The sequence below is a fragment of the Engraulis encrasicolus genome, chromosome 7 (assembly GCF_034702125.1).
Source record: "Engraulis encrasicolus isolate BLACKSEA-1 chromosome 7, IST_EnEncr_1.0, whole genome shotgun sequence".
Lineage (NCBI taxonomy): Eukaryota > Metazoa > Chordata > Actinopteri > Clupeiformes > Engraulidae > Engraulis > Engraulis encrasicolus.
This window is the reverse complement of record NC_085863.1, coordinates 45994171-46005140: the sequence shown is the minus strand read 5'-3', so window position 1 is coordinate 46005140 and position 10970 is coordinate 45994171. Positions and strand designations below refer to the sequence as shown.

The following is a 10970-nucleotide window of genomic DNA, read 5'->3' as shown; positions in this document are numbered from 1 at the left end:
TGGATCTGAGCGGGCAGGTTAGGTCTAATAATCTCGCTTTAGAGCTACACTAAATGCAGAATTTTACACTGACTTTTGGAGAAACTTCACTCTCCACTTTGTTGTAAATACTCTATTTGGATTACTCTATTATTTATTTATATATGTTTTCTCTTAAATATTGGCACCCAATTTTTTACTGTGTGGGTTGTGTGTGTTTGTGCGTGTGTGCTTGCGCGCCTGCTCGTGTGTGTGTGCGTGTGTGACAGTGGCGGTAGCCCCCATGTGGAAATGTGAGAAACGTGTGTGTGTTTACATGTGTTAACGTGTGTGTGTGTGTTTACCTGTGTAGGTGCGTGTTTATGTGTGTGTGTCTACGTATGTGTGTGTGTGTGTGTGTGTGTGTGTGTGTGTGTGTGTGTGTGTGTGTGTGTGTGTGTGTGTGTGTGTGTGTGTGTGTGTGTGTGTGTGTGTGTGTGCGTGCGTGTGTGTGTGTGAGTGTGTGTGTGTGTGTGTGACTGTGTGTACAGTATGACAGTGTTAGTAGCCCCCCTGTGGAGATCGAGGCATCTGCACTGCCGCAGTTCTGTGTGCATCAGCTGGTTGACTCAGCAAAGCCGTTCCCAAACACACTAAATTATCAGCTGTCATATGCCCTCTCTGTGTCCCCTGTAACCCAAGGCTGTTGTTCACACCATTCATAGGACACCTGCTTTTCCTGGGTGTTGTTACACATTTAAAGGGAAATTTAACATGTCGACGAGACACAGCCCCTATTTTTGATTTGGTATAGCAAGAATTAAACAACTAAGTTGAAATTTGTTTGTATGGAGTTTCTATATCCTGTAGTGAAGTTCTTGCGGTGAACAGTGACATTTATAACATTGTAAATTTTGTGCCATTGCCATAATGATATATAGGGAAGGATTTCCATAGAACAGCGACATGTTCCACTGGTGGACTAGTGGGTACAGGTACTGTAGGCCTTCTAACAGGCTACAAAGAATCATTGTCCCTTTGTGTTTGTGTGTGTGTGTGTGTGTGTGTGTGTGTGTGTGTGTGTGTGTGTGTGTGTGTGTGTGTGTGTGTGTGTGTGTGTGTGTGTGTGTGCGTGTGTGTGCAGTTAATCTGTCCTGTCCCATTCACAGCTGTGCAGCTCAGTTTGTGTTGTGAGAGTTGCTATGAGTTCTCTCTCAACAACCATTGCATGACAAGATGTAATAAAGATTCTTCAGTGAACAGTGACACATTCCCGTACTAAGAGACTACAAAAAAAGTCAGTGTCACTTGTTGTGTGTGGATACTGTTCTCTCTTTGATTCCCATCTGCGCAGCTCTGTCAGTGTTGCAGTAACTGCTGTGAGTTGTCTCTCAACAGCCATTACCGTAAAGTTCACTAATTAAGACAAATTGCATGATAATTGGTTTGTAAAAAATGTCCATAATATTGTAATAATACTGTCATGATATAGTAAAGGTTCTTCTGTGAACAGCGACACGTTCCCGCACTAAGACACTACAAAAAAAGTCAGTGTCACTTGTTGGGTGTGCATATATTTTCTCTCTTTGATTCCCAGCTGTGCAGCTCTGTTAGTGTTGTACAGGCTGCTGAGAGTTGTCTCTCAACAGCCATTACCGTACAGTTAGCATCCAGCCCGTCCCAGCCACTAATTAAGACAAATAGCGAGCCGTGATGAATGGCAATGACTTGCACATTTCCTGCCAGGACGACATGGGTGTTATTATTAAGAAAAGCAGCCCCCCCTCTCTCTCTTTCTCTCTCTCTTTCTCTCTCTCTCTCTCTCTTGTATATCCAGTCCAAAATGGGTCAGAATCTGCTCGTTTGGCAGATTGGGATTTCTGTGAGTATGAGCTAGTGAAAGGTGCTCTTCTATCCAGCTGTGAAGAGTTGAAAAGTGTATTGTGCTGTATGTGCAGTTAGTCTTTCTGAGCATATCCGTCCAAAAAAAAAAAAAAACCCAATCCGCTCCTCCTCCAGCTGTCTAATATATAATAGATTGAGGTCCAGAACTCTTAAGAGCTTGTGTACATCATAATGTCCTGAGTCGTTATGTCCACACTCGTCTGTACAGTAAGGCTCCATTAGAGCTGAGGCTGGCGCTGGGCCATGTGCTGTAGCTCAGAGCTGGGCTGAGTCTTATGGGAGGGAGGCAACGCTGTCCAGTGAGATATACACAGCATATTACATTACTCTTAGCTGACGCTGTTGTTCAAAGCGACGTATAGTTCTTCACAGGGTGTTGGTCACAGTCCCTCGAGCAATGTGGGGTTAGGTGCCTTGGTCAAGGTCACTTTAGCCATTACAATAACAGAGGTGTAGGGAGAGAAAGGGGCGGGATTCGAACCCGCAACCCTCAACCCTCTGATCTTAAAGGGACAGTTTGGTCAATTTCAACATGCAGTTGTAATGCTCACACTACCCTGGACTTGTCAGTGCCTGAGATTTTTTTTTCTTCTTCTTCAACCGTTTCCGAGATCCTGGTCATTGTAATGGGGGCAGCTCTTTGTTTACATTTCAAAAAAAACATTTTTATTTATTCCCAAAAACATCCAAAAGGTTATAAAACATCAGCAGGCAACTAGCAAACAGCAGTACCTTTTGGGAAAATATTTGGAGTTGGCCTACAGTATGTTTCATTTTTTAAAAATGTAAACAAACGCTGCCCCCATTAGAATTGCTCATATCTCGGAAAGGGCTGAGCCGAAAAATGTGGCATCACCAGGTACTGACAAGTCAAGGGTAGCGTGAGCAATACAACTGCATGTTGAAATTGACCAAACTGTCCCTTTAAGATGACCTCCCTAACCATTAGCCACAGCTGCCCATACACTGTAACTGAAGCATATCACCATCACCAGCTGAGGCCCAGGCTGTTGCATGCGCAGGCCACACACAGACAGACAGACAGACAGACAAACACAGGCACACACATATACACACTCACACCCACACACACACACACACACACACACACACACACACACACACACACACACACACACACACACACACACACACACACACACACACACACACACACACACACACACACACACACACACACACACACACACACACACACCAATGGCTCCTCATCAGAGGGTGTGATTATGAGGTCCTGCAGGGGGTTGGAGGGAGGGAAGTAGGGAGTGTGGGCTGGCTGTAGGGTAGGGGGTCTGTGGAGAGACAATGGAGACACATGGCCAGGCTATGGGATGGGCCTGGCTGGCCGGCTAGCTCTGGAGGCTCACCAGCTGTTACTGTGTAGTAGCAGATCCCCCCACCCCACCCCCCCCCCCCCCTCCCCATCTCCTCTCTCCATCCCTTTTCTGCATATAATCTATCCACCCCAGCCCATACCCCCGCCCTCTTCAGTGAAGTAGATCCCCCCTAGTTCACCCTCTCCACTCCATCCCATCTTAACCCTCCATCAGTGGTGGTCCTACAATGAGCTGTGTGCCCGGGCGACGCCCCCTTCCGATACCCCGCCCCTTTCAAAAATTGCACATAAAAAAGCTTTGACATAAACACTAATAGCAATGTTATTATTACAACAATGTGTTAATAGTGTAGAAATAACGGTTTCTAAATGATTTTCAATATGTTTCTAACTATTTTAATTAATTAATCTAATTTTCGGGATGCCATTTGGGGTGCCACCCAGGCCATTGCCCGGTCGGTCCGTCTCTAGGACCACCCTGCCATGCATCCATCCATCCCAAACCCACATCCACCCTTTAGCTCACCCCTCCATCCAATCAACCTAGTCATTCAACCCTACACCCCCCTTTCCCTCCCCCCTGCCAGAACCCTCCTCTCCTCCACCCAATCTACCCCCCCCATCCATTTACCCACATCCCACCCCACTCTCTTGTCCACTCTCCTCTTCCTCCTGCTAGTCCCCTTCCCTCACCAGAACACCCAGTACTTTCTTTCACCCACACCATCCATCCATCCATCCATCCATACATACACTCACAACCCCTCAGTCCCAGTCCCCTCCTTTCTGTCCAGCAGATTCCCCAGATAACCCAACCCCACCCTACACCCATCCTCTGCCCCCCCCACCCTCTCTTCCCCTTGTGCCCCCTCCCTTCTCCCTTCAGATCATCCAATCCTTTCACTCACCCCATCCCATCCCATCCTACCCTACACAACACCCACCCCTGTGCCCCTGCCAGCCCCCCCCTCTAGTAAGTAGGTTAAGTAACAATTTTGATTTATAAAGCACATTACTGTAAAGTCAGTGTGTTCTGTGTACCAGATTATCCAGTCTTTTCATCCCATCTCACTCCACCCAATATAAGCCCTCCACCCATTGAAGCCCCCCGATCCACCCACTAACTCCCATCCCACTCCAACCCACCCTGACCTTCTAGCCCATCTCTCCTCCCTCTGTCACTCTCCTTCCCCCTATCAGTCCATACACTTCTCTCCTCTCCTCCCCTACCCTCTCTCCTCTCTCCTCTCCTCTCCTCTCCTTTCCTCTCCTCTCCTCTCCTCTCCTCTCCTCTCCTCTCCTCTCCTCTCCTCTCCTCTCCTCTCCTCTCCTCTCCTCTCCTCTCCTCTCTTCTCCTCCCTGGTCCATATACTTTCTCCAGTCAATAAAATTGCCAGGGCCCCAGCCCCAGCCCCAGGCACTTGAGACAGACCATGAGCAATCTATTTTTAATAACAGTGAAGTCACCCAGTACAGCCTGCTGCTGTGAGCTTGACCCACCAGGATGAGGCACAAGTGGATGTTTGGGAGGGGAGAGGGAGATGATGCAACATGTCTGGACCAGCGCTGTCTGTGAAAACTCATGTTACACTTAACAAATTGAGTGTAAAGACATACATATGTTTTTTTTGCCATTGCAAATACTTTCATTTCAAATATGAAGTGTGATATGTGTTCCACTTTACTGTAACAATGTTTAGAGATGAAAATGTGTGAATGTTTGCCTCACGTCCACACAGAGACATCCACACACGTGGTTTCAAATGAACCCGATGTGATAAATGAACCCCAAAGTGATTAATTGAATAGCAGCTTGCTATCTTTTCATTTATCACTCGTGTCTGAGCGGCCATTGTCCTCAAGGGCCCAGTTGCAGTGCCAGATAGATGTTCTGTACTGTATGTGTGCTGCAGTGCCACCAGGTCAGCGCAGCGCCCTCCCACGGACATGTTTGGAACTACATGTACCGAGAGAGAGACTATTGAGCGGAGGGAGGAGCCCCGGCAGACTAGCGCTTTCCACTGACTGAAGGCTCTTGTTCACTACAAGGAGGCACCAAACATTTCTGAGAGGGTGGCAACCATTCCCCCCAATTTCCAATTCAGGCACCAGCTGCAAATCCCACGCATTTTGAACAACAATTACAAACGTCTTATTTGGGCACTCCGGACAGCAACGACGCACACATGTCTTACCAAGGCAAAAAGAATATTCCGAAGATCACAGTAAGTGATTTTAGTGTCTGGTTTCTCTTTTAATCTCTGTCTAAGTTAGTTTTGGGTGTAGCTGTACACTGATGTGCTTTGTGTCCGTTATGTGTTGTATGCAATGGTCCAGTGCAGGCGACAGAATGGAATGTGCTCTCTTCTTCTTATTGCTGCGTAATGATTGTAACCGTATGAAAATGTGCAAATGTAGGAGACATGGACAGCTTCCATGGTGACAGCCAGAGAGCTGGAACAAGGCGTTTTCTTAAAGGCAAATCACGTCAACCCGTTATAGGATGGTGCGAGTTCTTGCGGCACGTCTGATAGGGGTCTGCGGCACTCCCCCGCATCATCTCTGTGGGCTCAACGTGTTCCTTATCACAGGGTCAGAACTCCACGTTTAAACATGCAAGAGACTACTTTTCTGTACTGTGTAGTTTTGGTTCAGTAAATGCCATTCTCCGTTCTTTCAGACATCATTTGGTTATCCAGACCTCACCCACAGATAGTTGTGCTATTCAAAAATAGGGCGTTATGCATTTCCTGCAAGTGGATGTGATTCATCCATTCGCGCATATGATTTCATACCATACTTTTTTAGATATTTTATTTTTCAGTGAAATATGCAGCTTCGACGTACAGCATTGCTGCAGGGTGAAATAGCCGGTATGACATTGTTAATTTAGACCCCGGAGATATACGGGCCACAAAAAAGCGCCCTGATTTGATCTGCATCCTTACTCAACACGCACTATTGTTTCAGACAAGAAAATTAAGTCGGTCTGAAACAGTTTTTGTTTTGGTCTGCATAGTAACCTTAACATGTGCAGTGGGAGCGCCAGACGGGTGTGCATGCATAGCTAGCAGGGTCCATTGTTGCGGCTGAGTGTCGCTCTGGATTCTGAAGAGACGCCCTTTGTCTCTCTCTCTTTACAAATGTCTCGGAGCTTGCCAGAGGGAGGCTTCGTGGACCACGCAACTGCAGCGGAGGGGTCCTTGTGAGGGATTATTTGGATAGAATCCAGGTCTTGTGTGCAGTTTGCATGGATCTGCTTGTATAATAATGCGGGGATTTTTTTTCTTCTTCACTGTCTGTTCCCCACCCGCTTCTATCCCTCTCTCTCACTTTCTCTCACGCACACACTCTCTCTCACTGTTGCGCACACCACACCACACTCGTGCGCGGTGCTGCTCAATGTTCAGCGCGCGTGGCTGATTAGGGTGGGGGCTCGCCGTTACCGGCTATACATCAGACATAAAGGCACCGCAGCCGACTGGGTCACTCACCTTACCATTTATCATCTATGATGGTCGACGTAATGAGCAGCCACCTCTATATGTTTTCAACCAAATAGTATATATCCCAACCGGTTAAGATAACAACCCGTGCAAAAAATGAAACAAACTCGCCATAGCGCCATTTTGCTGACCATTGCCTCACAGATAATAGATTATAGATAATCGAAATGGTAGGCCTAATTGTGAAAAAAAATCCCGTGTGAATAGATGATTGCATTAGTTTAGCAGTTCCAGCCAACAGAGAGAATAAGACACCAGTGTATTGGTCCCCACGCTGCAGCTGCACTTCCACTCTGCTAAAGCCGGTGCACCTGCTTCTTGCCAGCGCTCCTTGGAAGCGGCCGAGCATGATCAAGTAATGTACTAGTGTTCTAGGTGTGGTTGCTCTGCTGCTACTGCGGCTGCTGCTGCTGGATTTTTCCATGGCTTCACAGTAGCGCAGTGTATAATGCTGAGCGTGTCATCAATAATATCCTGCAGCTGGACCTGGACGGTGGAGTCACCAGCATAAAATGACAGCAGGGCTTGCCCAGGAGAGAGAGAGAGAGAGAGAGAGAGAGAGAGAGAGAGAGAGAGAGAGAGAGAGAGAGAGAGAGAGAGAGAGAGAGAGAGAGAGAGAGAGAGAGCGAGCGAGCAAAAAGCGACTCTATTTATGTAGACACACACACACACACACACACACACACACACACACACACACACACACACACACACACACACACACACACACACACACACACACACACACACACACACACACACACACACACACACACAGAGAGAGAGAGAGAGAGAGAGAGAACCCAAAGGCCCTAGCGGTCTGTCCAGCGGTACTTACCCAACTTACCTTCTCCATGGAAACTGAAATACAGCAGCAGTAGCACAGAGGTAAAATAATAAGTAGGCCACAAGGTGGTTTAGAAGAGCTGTCATCATACTCGGTTGGAGCTCTGCATCCACCAATGAGAGGTTGGCTTATTTGGGAAGAACTCAGGATCCACCAATGAGAGGTTTGTACATTTGGCAGGAGCTCAGGACCCACCAATGAGAGCCCGCGTTACCGATGTGTGGTGCTACTACTCCCGCTGTGTGCCAGCCAGGCTTTGGGTTTCGTACCCACCCAGGAGCTGATGCTATGATGGCTACAGTCTAGGAGTTTGGGCTGGTCTAATGTTACACCATCCTCTGGTTCTTCCTCTCTGTCTGTCTGTCTGTCTGTCTGTCTGTCTGTCTGTCTGTCTGTCTGTCTGTCTCTCTCTGTCTGTCTGTCTCTCTCTCTCTCTGTCTGTCTGTCCCTCTCTCTCTCTCTGTCTGTCTGCCTGTCTGCCCCCCCCTCTCTCTCTCTCTCTCTCTCTCTCTCTCTCTCTCTCTCTCTCTCTCTCTCTTTCTCTCTCTCTGTGGTGAAGGGAGGGAGGAGGTCTAGAGTGTCATGGCAACCTCCCTCATCACATCTGTCAATCAGCTCTGGGGACAAAGGGCTTGCGATACTGGACACACATTTGTTCTTGAATGGTGTTTTTTCCTTCCCAAAAACGGCATCCATTGAATTCGATAGGTCCTGTTCAGTTGTTTTGGATCATTTTTTTTCTCACCGCCCGGCATGAAAAGCTTGAATGCGTTACAATGCGCTCATGCAGGAACTAGTAAATATTTTGGGTCACTAGGCAACGGGGTTGAGGCTGCGCTGCTGGCGGGGAGGCGGAACGCTTTTCCCCCCTCGATCCATCTCTCTGCGCTCCACTAGCACACAAGTGGATTCCAAGCGAACGCCGTCGCCACGCTCGCTCACCCTCGCTCGCTGACTAATACACTCTTGTCTGGGCACTTCTGGACCTTTCACTTGTCCCCCTTTCCAACCCCCAATCCCCCACCCCCATCCTGCCTGTTCCAGCACACAACCTCACCCTTTCCCCCCAACATACAGCACATATTAAGCTCAAGAACGGGCCCACACCACCACCACCACCACCACTAACGCCATCACTGCTGGACCTTTTGCTTGTTCTTGCTCCCTGCTCCCACCCACGCCACCACTGCACACACACACACACACACACACACACACACCAGAAGCCCCCCCTTTTGGATCTTTCGCCTGTGCCTCAGCTTCACTGCCAACCCCCCCCCCCCCTCCGAACCCTCTATTCTTTCCTTGACAGAACACCAACCCCTTCTCCCCCACGCTCCTCACCACTACCTCATTTGTAGAAACATGTGGGAACAGTATTCCCACCCGAAAAAGCCTGAAAGCCTTGTCATCAGATGTTTAAATTTGTACGCCTCTTAGTTTCCATATCGGCCGCCGATGGTTTAAATTTCCGTCAAGTCACTGTTAGCAGACCGACGGTTGTTATATCCACGGCAGGATGGATGGATGCTCTTCCAGGAGGCCGCATTAGTTCGCAACAGACGAGACAATACCTTTGAGCAGGGCCGCTGACAGATTTTGCTGGGCCCAGGACAAAGTAATTTGACAGGGCCCCCTATCCAATACATACAATGTAATTGGGACCCAATTCTGGGCCCCCTGTCTCCCTGGACCTGAGACAGCATACCCCTTTGTCCCCCCCTGTCAGCAGGTTTGCCTTTGAGCCTCAGAGATCGCTAGAGTGGAGCTCTGGATTGCTGGTCTGGATGCAGCTGTGTGGTGGGAATCAGAGGCGGTCTTTACATTAGGCAAATTTAGGCAATTGCCTAGGCCCTCGACCAAATCTGCACTCCATAGGGGGCCCCAACTGTCATTGCAGTCACAATTAACACACCAAAAAAGTTAGGCTAATGTTAATTTGTCACTTATGTGAAATAATCGCAGATATATACGAGACAAAAGACTAAAATAGCATCCTCACTCCTTCCATGCCAATTGGTGACGAGTTTTAAGTATGACTTTTTATGGCCCCATGTTTATATTTCGCCTGGGGCCCCAAAATGGCTAGATCCGCCCCTGGTGGGAATTTGAGTCAGGGTGGGAAGTGGTGGTGGTGGGGGGTTAGTTTTGGAAACTTTCACCCTGATCCTTACTTCCTGTTAGCTTTTGTTTTGTGGTGTGTCGATGAAGAAAACAGGCCCTGCACTCAACATAATTCAAATATAGCCACAAACACAGACACACGCGCACAAACGCACAAATGGCACTCACGCATGCACGCGCACAAACGCACATGTGCACACACACACACGCACACACGCACACACACAGACACACACAGAGATATTCTGGGATTCCCGGTACATACCTTGGATTGAAGGCTTGATAGTGATCGTTTTTCCACTGCACTGTCAGTGCGCCCTCTCTCTCCCCATCACCACCATCACCACCTCCAGCCTAATTGTCACCTTCATGGAAAAACGAGTGAATAACTACTTAAACACGAATGTTTTCAGCTGCACAAAACGGTGCTGTGGTTTAGCCTAGGGTACGTTACGGCAGTTTCGACTTCGATAAGTCAGCTTGACCTCAAACGACATACTTGTAGCATAGCGGTGCTGGCCGCTACATGTACACGCCAGCCGCACAGGTTCTCACAGTGACTTGGAAATACGTAGTGCTGGCTGATTGATTCCCTCCCCTTGGTCTGTCAAACAGGTGTAGGCTACGACAGTTAGCCTATAATGGGACCGAGGCTTACACAGCTCTGTCATCACCTGCGATGTGAAACACTTGACTCCTGCCAACTCCCAAGTTGTGTTTTTTTTTGTCTTTTCTTTTTTTTCTCTCTCTCTCTCTCTCACCCCTCCTTTTCTCCCAGTCTGTTTTTCATCGCAGTTGCATAGTGGAAACGACCTGATGAGTCTTTCAGAGTGATGAAGATGATGATGATGATGGCTGTCAAGTTTTGATTTGTTTATAATCATCACCTGATGCGAGCGGGCCTGATGAATCAACATTGTAGTGTGTGTCTGGGAGAGAGAGAGAGGGAGAGAGAGAGAGAGAGAGAGAGAGAGAGAGAGAGAGAGAGAGAGAGAGAGAGAGAGAGAGACAGAGAGACAGAGACAGAGACAGAGACAGAGAGAGAGTGCACACAATTGTGTGCATGTGTGTGTGTGTGTGTGTGTGTGTGTGTGTGTGTGTGTGTGTGTGTGTGTGTGTGTGTGTGTGTGTGTGTGTGTGTGTGTGTGTGTGTGTGTGTGTGTGTGTGTGTGTGTGTGGACCACCGGTGCGCTAATTGCTGTGGTGTGTATCATCAGTCAGCCTCATGGCTGCACCACAAACAGTTGAGAAACCCCCCCCCCCCCCAACCCCA

General features: G+C 48.2%; 1 protein-coding gene across 1 annotated transcript in view; it reads left to right on the top strand.

Annotated features, from left to right (window-relative positions):
• Window positions 1–5258: 5258 nt before the first annotated feature.
• The window catches only part of dpysl3 (dihydropyrimidinase like 3), a 48793-nt gene continuing 43081 nt past the window's right edge, over window positions 5259–10970 (top strand). The window contains exon 1 of the mRNA XM_063203672.1: window positions 5259–5445. Coding sequence (XP_063059742.1) covers window positions 5407–5445 — 39 coding nt within the window. The 5' untranslated portion in view covers window positions 5259–5406. The remainder of the gene's footprint in view (window positions 5446–10970) is intronic.